We start from the raw sequence: 24,055 nt of genomic DNA on the forward strand, positions 1-24,055 counted from the left end.
CAACTGAAGAAAGTCCGCATCGCCGCACCACCACAACGACACGATACGGAGGGCGGCAGTGATGCAGGCAAGCATGCCTGTCACCGACAAATTCAAGAACGAACACACACACAAAAAAAAACGCACACGTGCACGTACATTGGCACAGCCAGTAGTGTGTACGTCACACTCCTACACAGGCTCCAGCATGACCGCCTCCGCCATTTCGCTCACCCCACGGGCAGGCACGGCTGGGAGATATCAGAGACGCGCGTGTGAAAGGCACCAGCACAGAGACAGCAGCAGAGAAGGCGGCACACGCACCCTCTCCCGCCTGCGCTACAAGGCAGCGTCTGAGGGGCGTGGTAGCCGGTTGAAGAAGCTCATGTCGCTTGTGGCAGCCATCGAATTGTCGAAGGTGGCACAGTACTCACGCTCTGCCGCGGCGGCTGAGGCGGTCACAGCTCCCGTCGCACTCTCCGCGAACGTCTGCTTCGTCTTCGCCTCAGATGACGACGAGGGTAAGTGTCGGTACAGCGATGCGCGTTGCTGGTAAACCTCGAAGTGGCGACGGTACGTCTTCTCCTCAAAGTCGCTGAGGGAGTCCGGGTCGCGGTGCGCCTTTAGGTAGAGCGCAATGTACTTGAGCGCGGACTCCTCGACGGAGAGCCCGGGGTAAATCGGGCGCGCCTGCGCGACTGCGAGCAGCGCCAGAGCTACCGGATCGTACAACTGCCGCTGAATGTACTCCTCGTGATCGACGATGTCGGATGGGGAGGTGCCGGTGGGCAGAGGACGCCGAAGCACCGGTGGCAGGTGAGCCCCGTCGACGTACTGCCACGGACGGCGCAGGAACCGTGCCATGTGCTCCTTGTCACGCAACGCGTACAGTTTGCCGTCGTACTCGACAACGCAGTCAAGCGATCCCTTTTTGGCCACCGGCTGAATGACCCGACGCATCCCGCGAAACTCACGCGTGTCGTAGAGCAGTACAGGGCAGCAGCCCTCTAGCGCCAGGCAAGCCTCGTCCACCGGATGCAACATGATGACGGGGAAGTGCTTCGGCATCGGCTTCGCCTTCGACGCGTCCGTCACCGTCGTCGGGTCAACAAGGAAACGCTCGAGGTACTCGGCGGAGCTGAAGAAGAAGTACTGATTCAGGTAAATCGCACCCCAACGCAAGTCCACCTCATTTGTGGCGGGCAGCCAGAAAAGCGGTGACGTAGCGGTCGCCTCGGCGATGGCCGGGGGTGCGTGTACGCTGCGCACAAGGTCGTCGTGCTCGAGCCATTCGTACGGGCAGAAGGCGGTGAATTGGGACAAGTGACGGTGTACATAGCTGTAGACTTGGTAGGAGGTGTGTAGCCGAGCTGGAAAAGCACGTTGCTCCCGCAGCACGGACTCCTGCGCCTGCTGAACGTACTCTTCGACACCGTGAACTGCCGCGACGAGGTTGCTGGCGTCGAGGGGCACGCTCGGCCGGGGAAGCGGCAAACGCACGGCCGCGTGGCGCTCCAAAGCGGCAACGGCGGCGCTCCACTCGTCGGCTTCTCCATCCGCGTCCGGCGCTGAGTGGTCAGCTGCCCTGCCACCTCTCAAGGGGACAGATGAAGTCGCCATTACCTTGACGATCGGCGCAGCGCACGCTACCCGCCGGAGGGCCTCCCCCGAGATGGCGGTATGCGGCAAGTTGTGCAGCACCGCACCGCTGTGCTTCACCTCTGCCGTCGACAGGTACAAAGCGAGCAGCTTGTGTACAAGGGTAGGGTCTGCACTGCCTTGCTGAGCTGCCAACATGCAGTCAAGCTTCAGCGCGTGCCAGTGCGGGTGCACCGCCCCCCAGGCCAGGAGCGACGAAACCGAGATGCACTTCATCCCTAGGTTGAACGCTACAGAGTCGGCCAGCACGCGCTCCTTGGCGCCGTCTTGCTCCGTGGCATAGCGGGCGTCGTGCTCGTATACGGACACGACGGGTTGCTGGAGAAGCGTCGGGTTTGGTGGTGCCTGGCGCAGGAAGGGCCACGGATCGCGCACAAAACGGAGAAGCGAGTCGTCATCCTTGAAGAAGTAGAGACGATGGTTCACGCGCGCCACTCGCAGCGCTGCCTTTCGCTGACGTCGCCGCTTGCGCCTCTCGACCACGTCGCGCAGCTCCTGCACTTCGTCCGACAGTACCTCGCTCAGAACCTCTGGCTCCTCTAACTCGTTGTCGCCGCCACCTTCCGCGTCGCCAGCAGCGTCGTCGACGTAGAAGCCCTGTGCGCTCTCCTGCAGCGGCTGCTCCGGGCCGATGCGCACGCCGGCGGGCTTCCAGGCGCAAGCGGTCTGCGGGCCCTCTTGGCGATATCTGTACAAGCGCACCGGGTCCTCGTAGCCAAACGACGACAGATCGCAACCGCCAGCCGCCAGGCGCGCCTTTGCGTCTTCAAAGCGCATCACCTCTGGTACGTAGAAGAGCGAGGCACGGTGGCGCATGTGGCGTCCAAGGGCCTCAACGACGGCACGGCAAACCGTCTCCCTCGCAGCCCTGCCGTCGACCCGTACCACCTCAACAAGCCGCTCTTCGATAATGCCCATGAACTCATCCAGCGCCTCTTCCTGTGTGGGATAGTCCTCCTCCATGCCCAGCTGCCCCTCTCCGTGGATGGCGGCAGCAGCCGCCGAGTCCAAATCACCACGGTCATCGCCGCTTTGCGCGTCGCCAGAGTGCCCTTGCGCGGGCGGCGCCTCCGCGTCCGCGTCCGCCTCCTCCTCCGATGGGGAATCGACGTCATTCACGCCAATGTGCCGACGACGCCACTTCCGCAGCGCCTTTTCGCGGCGTCGCTGCAGCCGTGCGGCGTCGCGGCTGGCTTGCGTGGCCTGCTTTGTGGCTTCCACCTCCTTTGCTGCGGTGTCCTGCACGATGGCGTGCTCAACTGCCTCACGCCGCTCTGCCGCGCGCAGTGCGCCTCGCTGCGCAAAGGTCTCCTCGTCGATGCTGAGCCGCATCACCACCTCCGGGATGCAGCCTTCGTCAAAGAGGATGTCGAGGTCGCCGTCAGAGAACGGTGGGCAGATCATCACATAGCCGAGCGTGTCGAAGGGGCGGAAGCGCGTCACACAACTGGCAATGCGCAGGTATGCCTCCCTCAGGCGCTCCTGCTTGTCCTCGGGGTCCTCCGGCTCGTACTCGAGCTTCTCCTGCAGGTCAGCCTCTTTGGCTTCGTCCCAGTCATCCTCGTCATCGTCGTCCTCCTCGTCCACGTCCGCGTCGCTACGCGCGGCACGCTCCTCCTCGCGCTGCTCACGTTCCTGCAACAGGCGCTCCGCCTCTGCCCTGACCTTCAGCTTCGTCTTCTCTTCCCGCGCCCTGCTGCGCACCTCCTCTAGCAGCGTGCGGGCGCGGGCAACGTACGAGTTCGTATCTTCGCTATCCGGAGGGATGTACACGCCCCTTACCATGCCACCTCCCGGCGTCAGGGCCGCCTCGACACACTCCTCGAAAAAACGGCGGTCGTATACAAAGAAGGGCACGCGATAAGCCTCGTGCAGCCCAGCTGCGAGTGTTTTCTTGCCGGAGCACGTCGACCCCACCAGCCACACGCGGGGCGGAAGCGTTTCCGGAGGTAGTTCGCCGACGTAGCGCTGCGGACAGCGCGCGAACGCGTTGCGCGCCTCCTGGGTGGCGAACACGTAGAGACCGTCCACGAAGCGCAGGCAGAACTCTTGTCGCCCGCGAACGAGGATGCCGCGCTCGCGCAGCGTAACGGGGCAGTAGTCGAGACGCGACCCAAACTGATGCAGGAAACGGCGCATCGGCCGCGTAAGGGGGTGGGGCAGCGGTTGCGGCACTAGCGGGACCGCTTCGCCATCGGGGTTCAGGAACGCCGCCTCCTCAGCCTCTTCCTCGGCTTCTTCGTTGAAGGCGTCCTCGTCCTCCTCTCCCAGTGCTTCATCCACAGCGGCCTCACTCGCTTGAATGGCGAGCGGGTCCAGCAACTGCATCACCTCTGCGATCACCTCGTGCACCACCGGCGTCTTGGGCAGGGAGATGGCGAGCACGTTAAACGGTTGCGGCTGCTGCGCTCTCGGTTTGCTCCTGCTTGCCATCACAGAGAGCCGCTCGACTTTCGGGACCTTCTTCAGCAGCCTCAGCGTTTGCGAAAGAACGGACAGGTCACTCCCGTGTGCGTTGCCCTTCTGCGTCTCCTCGCCCTCCTCCTCGTCGTCTTCCTCGGCCACCTCTTCGACGGGCGCGTCGGCAGGGCGCAGGACCAGCACCGTCTCTGGAAGCAGGTTCCCTTCCCACAGCCCATGAAGGATGTCCTTCTGCAGATCTGCCGACGTCACTGCCGAAAGCAGCAGGGGCGCGGTGCATGCCGCCTTCTCTTTGGCTGCTCGAATATGCATCGCCTTTTCATCGGCCATGCTCTGCGGGCCCTCCAAGAACATCGTGCGGGGAACACGTCGGCGCGCCCCGCCAGAGGACGGGGCGCTACTCTGCCGGTCCTGTAGCGCTTGCTGCAAGAACGACGAACGTCCTGTCCCGCCAGCCTTCTTCTTGATCTTCGGTTTCCTGGGCTCCATCTTGCCCTTTTTCTTCTTTGCCTGTGCTTTGGCAGCCAACTCTAGCCGCTCCGCTCGCGCCTTCCGGGCCTCCTCCTCAGCCTTCTGCCGACCGACGCACGCTGCGTGGCGCGCCTGCAGAAGCGCCTGACGCGGCTCGAGCAGCTTCACGAACTCCGAGACGGCATACGGCGTCAGGTTGAGCTGCGTCGCCACCTCGCCCACCACGCGTTGCATGGTCTCTACCATTGCGTCTGTGGAGTGAACCAGCGTGTCGTCCGCTACCACGAGCACCGGTTTGCGGTCGGGAGAGCAGCGCTGACGCAGGTACTTGATGGGGAAGTCCACGAACGCGGCCCGCTTGCTGGGAGACGCGAAACAGTAGTAGTGGCCGCGGTAGCTGCAGGCGTAGCAGGCCGCACCCTCGATCAGTACATGGTCCTCGAACGCCGTGACAGGGCAATATCGCTTCCACACGGGTGAGAGTGACAGCCCCGCCTCCTCCGCCGCCTCCTCTACGGCACGACTGCGCTCCTCGTCCGCGGCGACGGAGGTGCTGTGCCCGTGTGCGCCGTCTTCGCCGCCGTCCTCGTCCTCGCCTGTCTTCGCACTGCCGAGCAACGCCGGCTCCCCACACGGGTACAGGTGAAATACGTGCGCAATATACGACGTGACATGCCCGGTGCTGGCGGACGCAATAGGGTCCACGAGTAGGTGATGGTGTATACTCTTGGCAAACTCAACATGCTTCCGCCAGCTGGAGGTCCAGTCCTGCTCCTCCAGAGAAGGAAGAAGAACGGCGGCACCCTCAGCGGTTGTAAAGGGAAGCTGCGCCCCCGCCTCGATGCGGCCATCTCGGATAAGTGCTGCGAGTCGCAGGCGCACCTCTGCTGCCCTTCCTGCCGCCAGGGGAGGCAGGGAGGAGCGCTTCGTGTCCTCCGCCTCCTCAGCTGCGTCTTCCTGGTCGCGCTCGGCAGCCACGCCCTCCTCCTCCTCCTCCTCCTCCTCCAGGGTCAGCAGAATGCTTTGTGCCTCGGCCGCCTGTTGACGGGCCAGCTCCAAGTCGGCAGCTGGCGGTGCTGCCTTCCCCGTCGCACCTTCCATCTCCACCAGGTGTGCTAGAATCTTTTCGCAATCAGCCCGCATCTGCGCCTTCTCCACAGCCCGTGCCTTCTGCGCTTCATCCTTGACGAAAGTGTCCCACGCCTGCTGCGACGCCGCTGCCACAATGGCAACCCTGCCACTCGCGTGTTCCTGGTACACATCCGGAACAGCGGTGCACACCTCCACAACGTGGTCTGGCCTCGCCATCTCTGACAGCTGCAGCGGTCGCACAAAGTGCTCAAGAAACGCGTCGGCGGTCTCTGCGGTGGACGACATGGTGTCACTGAATATGTAGCCCCGAAACTCGGCACGCGCGCTTGTCATGGCGTCCTGCAACAGCCGCACCTGCACCTTCATCGGCACTGCAGTGCGCTGTGCAAGGCACGCCTCCAGCTCCTCAGCCACATCCCCTTGCGCTGTGTCGCGCAACGCAGCCATGGCCAGCTCCAGCACATCCAAGTGAACGCAATGCAGCTCCTCAGCCAGTTGCCTACCCACCTCGCTCTTGCCGATGCCCGCAGGCCCGAGGAGCAAGATGCGCGGGCACCTATGGCGATGGTAGCGATCCATCTCCTGCTGCACGGCGCGTAGTTCATCCGGCATGTACAGCGGCACAGGGCTCGTCAAGTACCGACGCCAACTCGGCAGCGTCACCTCCTCCGGATGGAGGAAAAACTCAGCGCTCATGCGTGATGCTTGCTGCGCCGTGTGTGCAGGACCTTCCTCGTCCCGCTGCGCCATCACGTGCTCCGTGCGGTGCACCAGCTGCTCCAGGTAGGCGGCCGCGTCTCGGCGCTGCGCGTACACCGCGCACATCTCCTCGCACGCCAACTGGAACTGTGTTGTGCTGAATTGGCCGCGCGGGTCGCAGTACCGATTGTACACGTCCTCGGCAGCCGCACTCGACCTCGACGCATCCGTGTTGCAAAAATGCAGTCTGTGGAACCAGTCGAAGAAAATGCGAAACTGCGCAAGAGCGAGGCTCGAGTCGCTGCGGTCATCATTCAGCTGGAGTTTCTCAAAAAGGGTATCGTAAACAGCAGGGTACCATCGAGGCGGCAGCACCTCGACGTAGTTGATCACCGGCGCCTCTAGGCTTACCGCCGCTGCCGTGCGTTGGATAGTGAACACCTCTGTCGGTGGTAGCAGGTTGTACGGCGCCTCGTCGCTCACGACGCAGTCCACGAGCTCCGCGTTGAATTCTACCCACAGACTCTGTTCCTCCTCGTTCTCTCGCGCAGCAATCATATCAGGCATCCAGCGGGATGGCACGCTCTCTAGAAAAGCGATGACGTCTTCCCTGGTGTACGTCTCTCGCAGCACCCTCGGCGCATCTGCGGCCTCCGCCTCGTCGCTGTGGGCTTTTCCGAGAGACGGCGCGCGCAGAGCCCCTTCCACGGCGGCCTCGGTGTCTGACTGGATCGCGTTGCTGTGCAGGGCGAGATAAACGCAGGTCACCAGGTGTGCCATCTCTGCACGCGGCAGAACGACGGACAGCAAAGATACGGACCCCGCGTCTCTATGTACATCAGCGCCAAAGCTACCCTCCGTCCTCGCCGTTTGCTGCAGCGGTGCGCCCCCCTCGACCTCCTTTGAGGCGTCCGTATTGATGCAATGCTGCTTCTGCACGGAGGGAAGGGAACGCCAGAGTCGTTCCCATGCATCCTCAGCGGAGACGAGAGGTGCAGCCTCGGCGGCCACCGTAGTCGGCAAAGTTTTTCTCATCATGCGTCACGCGAGACGAAAAAAAAAAAGCAAAGCAAGAGAATGAGGTACTAGCAAAGAGCTGCCGTGATCGACAGACTCCGGTGCGCAGTCCAAATGGAGATGAGATGCTGGGGCCGATGGCAGCATGCGGAAGTCCGTGCGTGTTGGTGTTGTCCTTCTCTTTCCGCGGACCGTGCGAGAACGCGCACGATGCGAAATTCCCGGTGCACGCTGTGTGTGTGTGTGTGTGTGTGTGTGTGTGTGTGTGTGTGTGTGTGTCTGTGTGTGTGTGTGTGTGTGCGTGTACGTCCGGGCACAAGGCAGTGAGCGCGCTTCCTCGCACGAGCCTCGTGAATCCTTCTATTCTTCTTTCCAAACGGTGCTGCCGAGTGGCGCGTGTGCCGAGGAGAACGTCAAAGGGAAGGTTGAGCCGGGGAGAGAAACGAGCGCCGCAGTGGAGGTAAGGCAGACGGACGCCAGAAAGGTGAGAGCGGGTAGCGGCGAAGGCAAGCAGGGATGAGTGTCCCCCCCCCAACAGTCGAAGCACGCTTGAGCGAAAGGGGGACCAGTGGGAAGAAAGCAACCACGTCTCTTCCCTCTTTCTTATGATGCTCCTCACAGTCTCGTGCACTTCGACATGGCGGGAAGCTTGGTTAGGGAGAGAGGGAGCCACCATCACCCGACTGTCCCACGTCGCCTCTCTCACGGTACATGCACCACAGTGGACCGCGTACACACCATCGCCCCGGGGATACGTAATCGACGGAGAGCTGCTGCAACTTGGTTTCGTCCTGTCTGACCGTCATCCCTTTAACATGCACGTTTTCCGGTTGGTGCTGTGGACTTTGTTGACCAATCGCCGCTTCTGACTCGCACACGTGTCCGGAATGGCAGGATCGTCACACTACCCGCGCGCGCACGCCTCCTCGACGAGTGAGGCAAGGCAAACACGAAGGCGAAGGAGAGGTGAAGAAGGCGCAGTCAAGGAACAGACTAAAAACAAAACGCAAAGCCCACTCAGCTCGAACAACAACAAGACGCACGCTTGGCGCAGCACGATCGAGAGAAGGAAAAGGAAGAGTGCGACCAATTCTCCGTTGGCCGTCCACACTTGCAACGCACTGGCTCACCCCTCCCCAGACACTTGTGTGTCGTCCGATAACGTGCGGCGTTGGCGCGTCACGCATCGACATCCGGCGGTTCAGGGATGTCGGCCCCTTGAATCCACTCGGCGCGGCGCAGTAGGCCAAACGCCGGCTCAAACAACTCGGCGGCCGTCACCGAGGGCAAGCTGAGCGGAGGCAGCTGCACCACCTCCAGCATAGCGCGGGCATCCATCCATAGCTGAATCGTCATTTTGTCACGATCCGTCGCTGTCTCCTTGGTGACGCGCTGCCCACCGACCGTCGATACGGCGCACCCGCTGACCTCCTCGCTGTTTTCAGGAGTAACCTCCGTTGTCTGCAACACCGAAGCACCCTCCTTGCGACGGCGCAGCTTCTCCCAGCTCTCCTCCGTCTTCTTGGCCGTGAGTAGGGTTTCTCTGGCCAGCGCCACAAAGTGCGACACGACTGTCCGCAACATATCCGCCACGCTGTCCTGAAGCGCCGCCCCAGTAAATCCGCTGCGCTGCGCCTCCTCGGCGAACTTCTGCAGTGGTTGTAGCGCAGGATCAACGTACCAGGAGGCGGCGGACGGCATCGTCTTGCGCGTGTGGGAGTACGCTGAGCGCACGGACTTGATATTTTGCAGCGGCACTACCGCAGCGTCGGTGATCTGATGCACAAGTGTCGCCCTCGCCCGCTGCACGAACTGGCCGCACACGGACGCGCTGGCGAACTGCAGTACTTCCGTGACAAGGTCCGCCGTGCTGCGCTCGGACGCAGGTGTGGTGGCGGTCGTGGCAGTCGCAGTGGTCATTACAGCCAGCTCCCGGCCTGACTCAGCTGCTAGTCGCCCGAGAATGACATGCCGTAGCTGTCCCGTCAGAAAGTTGCTCAGCGTGTGCGCGTCAGCGATCGCTAGCAGCAACGTGTCGTGGGCCCCCGCGGCGGACGTGCTGCCGTTTTCCGACGCTGCTGTGCCCGTCCGTCTATCCTCAGCCGACACCCCGCTGCTCGGAGTCGGCGTCGTCGCGGCCACAGCCTCCTGCACCCGCGTCAGGACCCGGTAGCAGCACACGACAGTTTGTCGTAGAAACCACGGCGTGCACAGCAGCGAAAACACGGTGGATGAGAAGAGGTGCAGCAGCTGTTGATGTGCAATGTAGAAAAGGCGGAGGTGGTACTGGCTGTTCGTCGCCGCTGGGAGGCGGTCCAGTGGGGAGGACACAGACTGCACCGCCTTGTCCACCTCACTCACGCGCAGTGCAGCGTAGACGTTGATATTCCACTTATGGTTCCACAGGACGACATCCGGTGATTGACGCAGGGCTGCCAGCTCCTCCAGGTCGGCGCAGGAGCTCTCAACGATCGCGAGCAGCTCGTAGGCCGCCTTATACTTGACCTGGAAGTGATTCGGGATGCCGACCTCGAACAGCGACGGCAGCTTCTTCACCAACGTCTCACTTAAGACGGGCCACACGATCGTCGCCGTTGGGTGCAAGGCGGCGCCGTAGTGCTCGCGCAGCAGCGGCAACAGTGGCAAGGAAGTAGTCTGCAGTACTGCTTTCACCTGCTTCAGAAGCGCCACCGTGCCCTCGGCGCTCTGCCGAGCCTGTGTTGCCGCTTTCCACGAAACCACCGCCTCCAGCGGCGGACGCAGCACGGCATTGCGGAACACCGCGGCGAACTGCCTCATCTCTCCCGCCTGGGCGTAGAGCTCAATGACGCGGCCGAGAAGCTGCCGAGCGACAGGCGAGTCAGTCGTCATGTGCGCGGAGATGGCGGATTCGTTGCCCGCCACCGCAGACGGAGACGACGTCGAAGCAGCACCGCTGTTCTCTGAGGGGGGGCGGAAGACAAGTTGGCTGGTGTGAACCAGGACCAGCTCCAGCACACCCATCACGGACTGCTCGGCAGCGGCTACGTATGTCATCACCTCCATCTTTTCCTGCTGGCGCGACGGCAACGAGCCGAGGCGCTGGTGGATTTCCTTCAGCTCCTGGAAGAGCAGCACCGCGTCTTCAAGTACGTCCAGTGCGGCGTCGGAAAGGCGGGTATCGGACGTGATCGAGAGAGACATCTTTCCTGGTGCGGCGCCGCTCTTGTCACTGTCGTCGCGCGATGCCATCGCGAGCGGGAACATTGGTGCACTCGCGGCACTCGTGACGGTACCCGTGGCCGCGCTGCGCGCCGTCGCTACCGCGGAAATCGCCGTGATGTGCAGCAGTTCAGCTAGGTCGTCCAGCTGGTATGCGACCGTCTCGTACAAAACCATACACTTTAGGTACATGGCGTCGAAGGCGCGCTCCATCTCGGCGTCACACGCCGCCTTCACCTTGCCCTTCACCTTCTGCGACGTCATCGACAGCTGACTAACGACGGAAGACAGCTTCTCCATCGCTGTGGTGAGGGGGCTGTCCATGTAGGAGAGCTCGTCGCGCATCCCCACGAGGTGGCCTGATACGCTTACAAACGCCGTGTGGACGTCGGTGTTCACGCACTGCGCAATTTTGTCCTCCAGGTACTCCACATAGGCGTGCAGGTCTCGAGACAGCGAGGCGAGCGGCACGCCATGCTGCACCTTCCCCTTCACAAAAGACAGCGGATCGTAGGCAGGAAGCCCACGCTGGCCGCGCCGTCGCTGCGGGCCGTCGTGGCCGTTCACTGAGTCAAATGAGGAGGACAGCGAGGAGGCGTCACTGGACGACGAGATCGAACGACTGTCGGTGGGGTTGTTCTCGTCCACAATGATCCCAAACTCGTGCTCAGCGAAGCATAGCTGAATGAGCTTAAGCTGCTGCTTCAGCAGCTCGGCATCGGCCTCGGCGTTATCGGCATTGTCGTACGACGGGGCTGTTGGTGTCGCGTCACTCTGCCCCAAAACGGCCTGCGTAGACGGTCCTTTCAAGTCGTTAGCGGAGGCCGGCGGAGAGGCCGTCTCAGTATGGTCGGCGTTATCGCTGCTCGGCTGCCCGTAATCCTGCGGCGACTCTGCCGCAGCGGAGCTGTAGCTCATGACCCCCCCACACACACACACGCACGCACACACACACACACACACACACCACAAACACTTGAAACTCCGAAGCGAAGAGTAAGCAGAGGCCCGAGTCGAAGATTCTATTCGAGAGACCGTGCCGTAAAGAAGTGTTTGAGCAACAGAGAATGACGGAGACCACGCAGAAAAAATGAGGATAAATATGCCAGTCCAACGGCTTCACACGCACGAGTACCTGTGAGGGCTTTCCACGACACCCTCGTCGACGTAATGGTGAGAGATAGAGCTGCTTCCCTCTTCCTCCTCTGTATGCTCCTTGCACCAAAGGCAGGGAAAAGGTGTGCATCGGCGCGCATGTGGGCGCAAAGTACAACTCATCATCACGGAGAAGCATACGAAGACAAGGAAGATGGCAAAGGAAGACATGACGACCGCCGGGGAAGCACCTGCGACGCGCAGCATCTCCATGTGGGCTGCATGCGCGCCCACCTGCACACATGCACACTACCTCTGGAAATGTACGTGGAAGGAAAGAGCAAAGTCCGCTATTGATGAGCGGGTCGGCAGAAGGGTCTCCCATATCCGGAATAGCAGACAAAAAGGCCTGGCCGGGCGTGCCGACAATGCAGCCTGCTGCGGCCAAGATGCCGTCTTCGCCTGCACGTGTGCGCTTCGCTCGCCTTCTGCTCTCTGCCTGCTGTTGGCCGTGACCGGAGTGCGCTACAACGCTTCGCTTGCTTTTTTTTGCTCTTCGACACATGTGGATTCCTTACGCCTCTCACACGTGCGCATACGCCATGCATGTGGAGCTGTCTGCTGGCACACACACACACACACATGCACACATGCACACACAAGAAACAGATATACGCACGGCGCACCGTTTTGTAACAAGGACCCGACCGGTCTCCTCACACACGTACTGCAGCATAGGAAAGGACACACAAGGATCCCCGCAAACAAAAAAACAGAGCATCAGTGCACCCCCTCCCCCGCAGCATGGAGACTTCAACGCACGCGGTCGCCACCACGCCAGAAAGCACGAGTGCAACCGCACAAGAGAGAGGACCGAACGCAAAAGGGTGAAAGAGAGCAGGTGAGCACAGAGCAGTCATCTCGTCAAGCCGAGCCTGTTCTTCGACGCTTGACACTCACTCACCATCCGGCACCCTGAGCAACACCAACAGTCAACTACTGTGAAGTGGTGCCGGTGTGTGGGACTTGAGCGGCCGCCTTAATTTTCGCCATGTGGCGCCGGCGAGCCTCGCCCGAGTCCACGTCCGCCTGGAACGCCTCCCGTGCCTCGTGGTGGCGGACTTCACGTAGCCACGTCAAGTTGCCCCGCTCGTTCTCGGCGCTGCGCGGCTCATACACGGCTTTGCCAAACTGCCAATCGAGGTGGTGCATCCGCTCCCATTCCTGCACAACGGCGTCTCGATTATCGGTCGGCAGGGCGTGCACAAAGCCCAGCTGCGGCTGTAGCGGGTGCGACCGCATCACCGTTCGCGCCGCCTCAGGAATCTCGTGCTGCAGCGGCTTGCGAGCCACCGTCACGTGTGTCAGGACGAAGTCGATGATGTTGGCCACGCTTTTCAGCTCCAGGCGGTCGGTGGAGGTGGGCACGAGACGAAAGACGCCTTCGACTACGCGGTCCAGCACGCGCTCGCGCAGTGTCTCCTCCTCGAAAACAAAGTTCTCAATGATGCGCCGCTCTGGCAGCTCTGTGAGCGGCTTGCCCTCAAAGTCTAGTCGGCGGAGCTCGTAGCCGTCGCGCTGCGTCTCCGCAAAGATCACCTCCGTCAGCTTGTCCAGGAGGTAGCTCTGAATCTCCTCGTCGCTCATGCTCAGCACCACGTCGGCAAACTCGTCATCCCAGGCAGCGGGGCGAATGCCCCGAGGGCTCGGTGGTACGTAGTCGGCGGGCGCCACATTGGGCAGCCATGGGTACTGTGTGTGCCACCACTTCCACGCGTATGCCGACGTGCCGCGAGTGAGGCCGGCACCTTCCGGATTAAAGCGCTCTACGTAGGGCTGAGGCCGGTGAGAGTGGCCCTGCTCCCACTTCGTGATACCCTGCGCCTCGCGCTGCCAGCGGTTCAGCTCCTTATATTTTTGCATGTGCGGACGGCCCTTGCGCAGCACATTCTTGTGCTGCGATTTGAGCACCAGTGCCGTGCATTGCAGCATGGGGCCGCTGCGTGTGGGTGACTTGAGAGTCTGTCTGTGTGTGCGCAGGCCCCTAGTCAGGGGCAGAAGCAGCGGCGATGGAAGAAGAGGCCGCTGTACTGTGCTCTGCTCCGACAGCGCAGAGAGAAGGTACGTGGAGTGGAGCGTCGCGTGAGGCGACGAAGAAGCGCGCAAGGCTCAAGCGCGAACGGGGGAGCGGGGCAGAGAAAGCCGAATGGGTCACGCACATGATGAGGCATACCTGAGGACGTGCGTCCACCGGAGCACGCACGCGTACCACGGAGGCAGAGGCTCGAAGTCTACAGCCTGTGTTCTCAAGAGGAGTCTCCCCGTTACATATCGCACTCTCGACAACTCCCGGCACACAGCTCTAGCAATTGCGAAAGGCCAAAAACCCGAGAGACTACATCGACCCGTTACATGATATCTCTGTCCTCTCACGCGCACGTTGCATGGCGTGATCACTACGCCTGCGCACAAAAGTTCTGCGTTTCGGCTCTCTCTCCCTCGATCGGGTTTCCTCAAGTTGCTCCTCCTCATCGGCTTTCATAATTATGTTACGGCACTTATGAAGACTTATGCAGCAAGAGCACGCACAGACACGAAGATGAAAACGGGGGCATCCCAACGACGGCAAGGGCATGCCTCTTGTTGTTCGGGTTCGTGTGATGTGGAGCGAAAACATATAAAAGAGGGGCGAGTACTGACAGGGATGGCGGCCCAACAGAAAGGGCGGGGAAGGGATAAAGGAGCGTATGGGCGAGGGAGAACGAGAGACAGGCACACCCCCTCCAACACACACACACACACACACTCACACACACACATAGATACTGCGGTAAGCAGCTCATCACTAGTGCTGGGAAGATGAGAAGACCAAGGGCACGGCCCACACTGTTGAGGAACTTCAGGAACGCATCAGCGCGAGGATATAGCGCATGTCTCCCACGCAACCACTCCGCCTTGGTCCGGTCCACGCTGCGCCATCTGCAGACCCGACGGCCACGACACCATCGCGTCTGTGAACCTTTTCTGGTGCGCTCCCCCGCTTGATACAACGGCATGTGAGGAGGGGTGCAGAAGTCAGAAAAGATGGAGAGGGTATCCTGCAGATGCATACAACGGCCATCGAAAGGTGTGACTGTGATTCTCTCTCTCTGTGTGTGTGTGTGTGTGTGTGTGACTGTGTGCACAAGCACAACAAGGTGAAACGCATGCAGCCACCTCCTACCAGGAAACAAAAGGTAAAGCCGCAAGGTGGCTCGAAAAGACACAAGCCAAGGCAGAAGAGAAGCACTAGATCGTGTAAAACTGCCAACGGGACGGGGGAGAGGGAGGACGTCAACGTGCCGCCTCGACAGTGATGTGCGTGAGCACCGCCGCAGAGCACACAACCTTAATAGGTCCACACCTAGACGAACAATAGGAGAGAAAAAGACGGACGACTATCTACCAGCATCACCGCACACAAACGCAACAAGAAAGAGAGAGAGAGAGAGAGAGAAGCAGCACAGGCACGTGGGGCAGCTACGCCGTGTCGGGGTACATCTGTTCCATCTGGTCCACGAACACCTTGTACTTTTCGTTCGTCCGATTCTCGCGAATCCAAGTCTTGGTCTCGGCATCGTCGAGGTAGCCCTGCTGGCTCAGCTCCATCATAAAGTCAGAAACAATGTCCTTCATGAAGGGCCGCTGCTTGATCGATGCGATGCAGTTGAGGATGTCGCTGCCAGTAGACTTGTCTCCGGGGTGGGCCTCCCGCCACTTGCCGAGCACAGACGTCCACACCTCCAGGAAGTCCTCCTCCCACTCCATCTGCGCACCCTCCAGCGGCACGTACAGCGCGTCGAGGTAGTTCGCCGTGCGTGCCATGACGTTACTCACCATCGACAAGAAGTCCATCGACTTGGTTGCCGTCACGCACGCCACAAAGCGGCTGTACACCTTGGGGAAGTCCTCCTTGACATTGTACGCCACAGCGCTTGTCAGGCACCATGAATAGCCGCGCGTCAGCTCCTTGATGTCGAACATACCGCTGTTAAGCGAATTCATGAAAAGCTCTCTGTCCGCCTCTGAAGACGTCTCCGTCACCTTCTTTGCAATGACGAACACAGCGCACATGCGGCACATGTGTGCGGCGTCCTGCGGCACCGCCTCCACGATCGCCTTGCCGGCAGCGGCCCAGTCCCCGTCTGTGTGCGCATCGCGGATGCAGCTCAGGATACGCGAGCTGAGGTCTGCGTCGACGCACTTCGGCGGTGTCGATAGCGCCATCAACTTGCGGTCCTCATCGCTCATCTGCGGCCCGGGCGCCGAAGCCGCCTGCGGTGCCATGGACGGCGGCATTATACCCTCCCCTGGAAAGGGCGGCGGCGGCGCCGCGAACGGCGGTGGCGGCGGCATCATGTGGTCATTGCTGGCTGGGAACTGGCTGAGGTCGTTGAAGCTCGAGACGGGGCCCTGCCGCAGACCTCCCGGGCCACCGCCACGGCCATACTTCTCGTCACCTCTGTCTGCCATGCTCGGAGGCCGCGTCCCGCCACGGTTGCCGCCCGCGTTAGAGCTCCCGATGATGGGGCCACGACCACCGGAGTGTTGCTGCTGCATCTGCTGCTGCCACGAGCCGCCGCTGCCGAAGTTGTTCGGCGCTGTATTGCGGTGCATCTGCTCGTTCGGTCCGCTAAAGCCGCCGGTGTTGCTGTGGTTGCATGCGTTGTTGCTAGAGCGGTGGTTGGAGCGGTCGTTGTTGGTCGTGTTATTGCTGTCGTCTGCGCTACCGCCCGAGGAGCCCTGGGCAGGGCTCTCTTTCGGCTTCCACCCGTCGTTGCGCCACTCCAGCAAATTCTGAATGAGGAACCGGATGCGACGCGAGAAGCGAGGGTCGTTCATCGACGAGTTCAGCGCGCGCCAGATGGTGTCGTGCGGGTGTGCCGCAGCAGCGGCGTCCTTCGGCACGTGGTTCAGTGCCATGCCGGCGTTTTCGTCGAACCGCTTGCCGATGACGTTCATCAGACTCACCATCATCTCGAGGTCGGCGTCCGTGGTGACCAGCTTGGGACTCGGTATAAAGCCCAGCACAAGCGCCGTCGAGCACACGGCCAGAATCACGCGGTGTGAAATGAGCGAGCGCATGTACAGTTCGCCAACGAATTTGATGTTCGCCATGTTGCGCTTGCGCAGCTGCTCCTCGGCCTCGGCGTTGCGGGGTGGCGGCTGCTTCACAAAGCTGTCGTGAAACTCTTGGCAGCGCTTCACCAACGCGTTGCGCACGCGTCCGTTTACGTTCTTCTGGTCTTCGTCCCCCGCCTGTACCGCTGCCATGAGCTGGCCAAGCTCAGACGTGGGGTTTTCCGCGGCCTCCGCGACGAGATCCTGCTCGTATACCTTGATGCGCTGACACAGCTGGGCGTAGATGCCGGAAAAGACCGGCTCCGCCATGGCCTTGTTGAAGATGATATCCACGGCACCCTTTAGCACCAACGGATTCAACACCAGATCCGGCGAAAGCGCCTCCTCCACCACGGCGTCGAAATTCTTGTCGGTGAGCTTGTTCAGCGAGCCCTGAACGCGGCGCAGCTCCAGCTCCGACGCGTCCATGTCCTTCTTGTCACGAACGCGGAATCCGTTCTCGGACGTGACGAGCTTAGGAATCTCCGCCTTGCGTTGCTTCTCCAGGCGGGCAGTCAGCAGCACGCGCTCTAGCGAGAAGTTCGGCTCAGGAATGGCAGTCCATGTGTCGCGAAAAGCGAGAATGTCGGCAAGCGTCATCTGGTTCTTCACCTTCTCCTCTTTCTGAGGAACGATGCCGCGCAGGTTGAAGAGCATAATTGGAGCTGGATAATATCTTTTCCTTGTCTTTCTTCTACGAGACGGGTGACAACGGGCCTGAGGCGATGTGCAGACGTAGTCGCAGAGCGCTGCGTGACTGTATCGCTGCTGCTTGTATGTTTCTTCGCAACTGACAGCACGCTCTGTGTCCTGCAGCCGCGCCTGTTCTTTTTGTGTTGTTGTTGTTTGTTGTTCTTTGCGTTTTCTTCCTGGAGAAGAGGACGGAATGTGTCCCTCCCTCTCGCCTTTACGTCGTCACAAACAAAGGCAGCTCGGGACTACTACACAGCAGCCGTGGATGTCTGCAATGACGTCTCCGCCAGAAACTCCCCTGTGCGATATGCGAAAGGGGGAGGGGGAGAACAATAATGAAGCGGCGCAGAGAATCGAAAAAGGACAGGGGAGCGTCAGCGCACAGGGAGAACGATAAAACATAAACTTGACCGTCTCGTCGCGCGCACTGTGATGCACCAAGCACGTTCTTTCGGTTATTCCTGCTTAAGAGGGAGGGAGGGAGGGATGGAGGGAAGGGGGGGGAGATGAGGGGGGGGGGGAGGGAGATGAGGGGAGTCAACACCAAAAGGAAAAACGAATACCAACCACTTCGTCAGCACATACGACACGGCCAGAAGACGGACCAGGAATAAAACAGAATGATATGAAAACGGCCGAGCAGCGAAGGACGACCGATGCGTACGCATTCGTTGCGTAGTTCGAACGAACGAAAGGAGGACGAGAAGTAGAGACGGGGAGAGAAGGGGATATGTACAGCATGCGGCAGCGCAAGAGACAGTGCGCCACGCCAGTCGATGGATCAACGGTGAGCGGCGTGCAGCCGTGCTGTAGTGGAGGTATCTGACAGCAAGCTTCTCTTCCTGTCGTGTGCTCGCTTTCGTCTTGCTCACACTGGTGAATGCTGAGCGGCACACAATGTCCTCGTGTATGTCCCTTCTTGTTGTATTCATCTTGTCTGCGCTTCTTTTCCTCGTTTTCTGATACAATGCCCGGTAGCACCCGACTAGAGGGGGGGGGAGGGGGGAGGGGAGGAGGAGGGGGGGAGGGGACTGTCCACGAGGAAAGCGTCTCTTCGGGCAACCGTTTCAAACGGCCACAGAGCACAAGAGCCCGACAGGCAGTCGGCGAGAGCAGCGGCACCGGCGCCAGCAGCTGCTGCCACGGTCTAAACAGCAGTGAAACAAAGAAAGTAGAGAGGGCGTGCGCAGACGCGCACACCACGAGGCAGAAAGTACGCAGTCTTTACAGACACAGCAGCGGAATGGCCGAGCAGCCACAGTGGCGCCAGCAGTGCATTAGTCAGAAGACACGGAAGGTAAACAGGGATGAGGAAGAAACAGTGATTGATGCCAACCACACTCCCGGCCCCTCCTCCTTCTCCTTACCTCATGCTAGCCAATGCGCGTCACTCGATTTGGCGTACACATCGTTTTCCTCGGCACAACGGTCATCGCGTCAGGAAAGACGACCGCATGCAGGTGTGCCTGCTATAGTGTCCTGGACGGTTGGCAGATCATACGATGCAACGCACTGATCGCTTCAGCTGCGGTGCGATTAGCCATGCGTGCTTCCACAATAGTGGGTGTTGGGTGGGACGTGAGGTGCGCGAGCCGATGGGCAACCATAGCTGCGGACTCGATTCTGAGCAGCACCTCCTGGTGCGGGCGGTTTGTTGGAATTGGAAATGGTCCGAAGCAACGTCCGACAGACGGGCAAGCAGGTAGTTTTACTGCTGCAGCGCCTTTGGAAACGGTGGCCAACCACAAGCGCTGCTCCTCCATCACTTGCGCGCGCGTTGAGTATTCGGCAGTCACCCCAAGGTAAAGTTCCTCTGGAGAAGGAAGATCGAGAACGCTTACAAAAGGTACCTCAGCGCGTCGCGGCGATCGTTTTCTGCGCGGCCTGGACGGTTGCGGTGAAGGATTCATGGTGTTGCAACTAGAAAAGGATCCTTCTCCGATCCGCGCAGATACGTCTGGCACACGACACGGCGTTCTCCGCCGGTGCCCTTCCCCCTCCCCCTACCGTGGCTTCTCCGCTACCTGAATGCGGTGCCGGCCTTTCATCTCCGGAGTGGCGAGAGAAAAGTGAGACGTAGTCCCCTGGGCGACGATCGAGACGAGCCTTGTGGTGATGACGTTGGGGCAGTGAAAACAAGAGAGTCTAGAGCGAAGAAAAAAAAAGACGGAGGCGGCGCGGAAATCGCATTCGGGAAAGCCCAGACAAGTCCGCTTATGGTCCCCATTTCATTTCCCTCATTTTTTTTTTACCTGGCGATCCTCTCATCGTCGCCGCTGAAAACGAAAAAAATCTCGTGAAACCCGCAGTGAGTCCCGGATCACCAAACTGGAGGGGGGGGGGGCGGACGACACGTCGATCGGAACCGCATGCGAGAGAGGCGTCATCTGTCGTCCTTTACGCCGGAGGACCTGCGATGGAAGCGATCTTGCTCTCCGCTGCGGCTCTGCCCCTGTCTGCTTGTTTGGCGTCCAGCGGCGCGTGGTCAGTTGAAAAGAGCATAAAGAACAACAGAAAAGATGTGCGGTGCTTTCGCTTCTTACCTCTCTCTCTCTCTTCTCTTTCGTTCGCGCCCGTTTCGTTAGGGAGGAGATGATGGCGCCCCATCATGCAATAAAGACGCTGCTCACCACACCATTCACCGACGGCGCAACGCCCTACAACACCACGTACTCCAACGGGCTTGAACTCTTTCGGAGAGGGGGGAGAGAGAGCAACGACAAGAACGAGGGAGAAAGCACGGCCACACACAGAAGTGCTTGGGGGAATCATAGGAGGATGCGAGTCAGAGAGAGAGAGAGAGAGAGATCCGTCGAGAAGAGTGCACCCGAACAAGGAAGCACAGAACGTAGGAAACAGTTCCGACACGCGCAGCAACTTCTCAGCGCAAGTCCCCCACCAACGGAAGAGGAGAACACGAAAAGCAAAGCAGAGGCAGCAATGGGGGGGGACTACTCACACACAGACACCGAATACAAGCGAAGCGCACCAGTGTGCATCACTGCACGGTATCAGGTCAGTCTCGATGAATCAAACCCACCGCTTCCCAGTACTCGTCACCATATCGATTCAGCTCTGCCGTCTTGAACTTCACACGGTGCGCGCGCCGAAGCAGCTCGTATGCGTCTTTTCCATCCTGCAGACCTTTGAGCGCCAGCAGCGTGTCCTCGAACGGCAGCGTCAAGAGGTGAGATTCCTCCCATTTCAAGAGCGCAATACCGGTGCGAAAGATGATCTTCCAGCCCTCCGAGAAAAAGATGTCCCACACACGCAGCAGCGCCCGAAAGGGAAAGTGACCGACGAACAGCGTCAGAAACCATTGCGATGCAAAGAAGGAAGGCTGAATCTCAAGCTCGTCGAGCCGCTTTGACAGTCGCGGTAGCAGTCGCGCGATGAGACGCTTCAGCTGGTAGAAGAACTGCTGTAGCAACGGGAAGCCAGGGCGAAACAACTCCCGCATCTTGTACCGCTCATTGTACATCATCTCATGCAGGGCCCAAAAGGACTCCTCCTCCGCCATTTGTGTGGACAGCGCCGCGACGAGGAAGCCCATGCCTTGCACGTAGCCCACCTCCGGATCGCACCCGGCGTAGGCGTGCAGGATGTTGCGCAGGAAGGTCTGCCCAACGCCACCGGGGTCCTGGAAGAGAACGTGAGTGGGAAATGTTCGAGCGAGATCGCGCGAGATGATGACGTCTGTCTCCTTGTCCGCGAGCTTCTTGTCCCGCAGCGCCACATAGACGCCGTTGTTCTCCTCCGAGTTCAGCTGATGAAAGGAGCCCATGAGCAGCTGCCACGCGACGCCGCGGAAGCGGCTTGGGATGCCCTTGCGGCACCTCTCCTTCAGCTTGGCGTGCATCTTTGTGTTCGTCTTGTTCCAGTCGGCCGCCATGTTGGCCCACTTGATCTCCCGCCGAACCACTTGCCTCCCATCAATGCCGCGAATGTACTTACCGTCCCGCTCCTTCGCGTCCTCGTCAATAACGAAGCCGAACTCGTCCACCAACTGCTGTTCAGCCTCTTTCTCTTCTGCCTCGACGGCGCTCTCGTTGCCGGGGCGCGAGTTCCTTCGATCAGCGTCTGGCGTCATAAGTCTACTGCAATGGCCCTCCTCCTCCGTGTCCGAATCGCTGCCGCCCGTCGGTGCCGCCCGCAGCTGACTCCTGCTTAGCGGCTGAGGGGGCTCTGCGTTCCCCACTACGTGGACCTTCTCATGCATGAGCGGCCTCGGTCGCGATGCGGTGCTTGGTGATACGGCAGCCCCGCAAGCCGCTGGGAGGCGAGCTGCCTGCTGGGCGTGAAAGGGCGAGCTGCTGCGGCCCAGCTCCATCTCTTCATCCGGGGCCACAACTAGCAAAGGAGAAGAAACCAGCTGAATCACCTGTTCAGTGCCGCCAAACTCATCGTACGACTTCACCAGCGTCCTGCCATTCTTGGGCGGCGACCTTGACGCGTAATATCCTTGCGACTTCGCGAGACTGTCTGCCGTGTCACCGTTTGCAGTGAGGGGCATTGCTACGGCGCTACCACTGACGGACGACGCGAGGCCGGCTTGTCGTCCGGCGGCAGCGGCTGGCTTTACAGTACGCAGATTGTGATCTGCATGAACAGCATGTACGTCGAGGGGGGGCCTCTCGCCCAAGTCATGCGGCATGGCCTCGGCATCGTCACCGTCCATGAAAACGCTTTCCTCGTCCATCTTAAAACCCAGCGGTTAATCCCGCTTGGAAGTGTTCGAAGAAAGAGTGGTGTTTTGCAACAAAACAAATGATGCTCGGCTGGACAAGGAGGTGGGAAGACGCGCAAGCACAGTCGTTCGTGCTGCTCAGTGACAGTACCGGGTTTTGGGACTGTGCACACGTGCCACTTTCTCTGTGCGCGTTATGCGGGAGTGTGGTGTGTGCTCTGCGCCGTTTTCTCTTTGTTTTTCACTATTCTTATTCTTTATCACGTGTGCCCTCGACTCGCTGCCACGAAGAAAGTGAAGCGGCCGAGAAGAAAAGGACGATAGCACTGTCGCAACAAGAAAAAGGAGAGCAGAGAGCCTCCCTCCCTCTTTTCCCTTGCGTTGAGCACGCCGACTTGCGTGTGTATGCGTGTATGTATGTGTGTGTGTGTATGTGTGTTTGCGCGTGCCCTTGGCGAACAGGGTGTCTGGCGCCCAAACAACCTGAGTGTCGAAGAAATTGCGTCGCACGCGCGATGTGGACACCCCCTGTTGTGTCTTCAGCGCGAAGTGCAGTCCCTCGTGCTGAGAGACCAAGCGCAGAGAACGAGCAAGAGCGGACACAAAAACAGTACCACGAATAAAAGCAGCAGATGGAGAGGCACAACAAGCGCGTCGAGAGCGCGTGGGAGGACTGCTGCGCTGTACCTTGTCCTCCTCACGTCCTCCGGGCTGACTGCTCCGCTGCAAAAGGAGAAAGAGTGTGGAGAGGAAAGCCGTATGCAGAAAGGAGACAGAGAGGGGGGAGGGGGAGGGAAGCATGTGCAAAAGCAGATAGGGTCCTGCAACACAGAGAAAGTGTGTGTAATGGGTGAGGGAGACGGCACTGCATTGCGGTGACGCGGTGACGCAGAGAAGGGAGCGCGCGAGCCACGGCGAAAGTGGCGAATGTCCACCTCCACCTCTCCTCCTGCCTCTCCTTCTACTCTGTCCTGCGCATGCATGCTTCGTCTCTTCATCACGGCTCTCGCACAGAACACATGCCACTTACCTCATACACGTGGTGCGCGTGCGGTATGTTTCTCTCTTTGGCTGCTGTTTGATTCTGGCTGCCGCTCCCTCCCTCAGCATGCTACGACTGATGGAAACACGGTGGGTGGACAGAGGAAATGAGCGCGATGACCGGCAGGACAAAGGACGGCAACGGCGACGACGCGAGGAAGAGGAGGAGGAGGAGATCGTTCCCGCGAATAGCACGGCTCTCATGACACACATAGAGGAAAGAAGAGGAGGGGGGGGGGGGCAGCAGAAAACACGAAGATATGCGCTGGTAGCCTTTGTCTTGCGACTGTGGATCCATCTGCTCGACCTCCGCCACGTCAACCCACCCCGGCGGCCTTCGGCGAATATGCCGACCACTGCACACGCAATATGAGAGCAGAAGGGAGGTGGATGTAGGGCTGCAAGGTCGCGAAGCTCAAGCACAGAAAGCGAAAAAAAAGACGACAACGCAACATCAAATCGAGCGGAGTAGTAACAAATACAGGACATCGGCGTGGGGACGACGAAGGGGAGGAGAACTACCAAAACAACAAAGGCCGCATCGGGCACAACTGTGCGCGCAACGTCGCGTGAGCCTCTCTCTCTGTGTATGAGCTGGGTACCGCTCACACCGAATACACCGTCCACTTCTGCACTGTGGCACACATCTGCCCCCGCTCCACCGACGCGAACTGGAGGAGGACCGTAATAGAGAGAAATATAGAGAGTAATATACAGAGCGTCTTCGTAGCTGTACGCGTGTGGACGCATGCGCACCTCCACGCGGGCTTGTCTGTTGCTCGCGGGGTCAGCTCATTTGAATGGGAACCAAGAGACGTACGTACGCCCCGCAACACACCC

The 24,055-nt window shown here is 60.2% G+C and overlaps 5 protein-coding genes across 5 annotated transcripts; all 5 read right to left on the reverse strand.

Moving 5' to 3' along the window:
• Positions 1–318: 318 nt before the first annotated feature.
• LMJF_36_6030 (conserved hypothetical protein) lies at positions 319–7,359 on the reverse strand (the record flags this gene model as incomplete). Its single annotated transcript, XM_001687139.1, has 1 exon — positions 319–7,359. The coding sequence occupies one exon, from the start codon at positions 7,357–7,359 to the stop codon at positions 319–321; it is 7,041 nt and encodes a 2,346-aa protein (XP_001687191.1).
• A 1,158-nt stretch (positions 7,360–8,517) lies between these two features.
• Positions 8,518–11,457, reverse strand: LMJF_36_6040 (conserved hypothetical protein; the record flags this gene model as incomplete). Its single annotated transcript, XM_001687140.1, has 1 exon — positions 8,518–11,457. One exon carries the CDS (start codon positions 11,455–11,457, stop codon positions 8,518–8,520), a length of 2,940 nt encoding a protein of 979 aa, XP_001687192.1.
• Positions 11,458–12,630: 1,173 nt separating this feature from the next.
• LMJF_36_6050 (conserved hypothetical protein) lies at positions 12,631–13,626 on the reverse strand (the record flags this gene model as incomplete). Its single annotated transcript, XM_001687141.1, has 1 exon — positions 12,631–13,626. One exon carries the CDS (start codon positions 13,624–13,626, stop codon positions 12,631–12,633), a length of 996 nt encoding a protein of 331 aa, XP_001687193.1.
• Positions 13,627–15,153: 1,527 nt separating this feature from the next.
• On the reverse strand, positions 15,154–17,451 carry LMJF_36_6060 (putative eukaryotic initiation factor 4a; the record flags this gene model as incomplete). Its single annotated transcript, XM_001687142.1, has 1 exon — positions 15,154–17,451. One exon carries the CDS (start codon positions 17,449–17,451, stop codon positions 15,154–15,156), a length of 2,298 nt encoding a protein of 765 aa, XP_001687194.1.
• Positions 17,452–20,503: 3,052 nt separating this feature from the next.
• On the reverse strand, positions 20,504–22,000 carry LMJF_36_6070 (putative rab-like GTPase activating protein; the record flags this gene model as incomplete). Its single annotated transcript, XM_001687143.1, has 1 exon — positions 20,504–22,000. The coding sequence occupies one exon, from the start codon at positions 21,998–22,000 to the stop codon at positions 20,504–20,506; it is 1,497 nt and encodes a 498-aa protein (XP_001687195.1).
• Between the last annotated feature and the right edge of the window lie 2,055 nt (positions 22,001–24,055).

The sequence above is a fragment of the Leishmania major genome, chromosome 36 (assembly GCF_000002725.2).
Source record: "Leishmania major strain Friedlin complete genome, chromosome 36".
Classification (NCBI taxonomy): domain Eukaryota; phylum Euglenozoa; class Kinetoplastea; order Trypanosomatida; family Trypanosomatidae; genus Leishmania; species Leishmania major.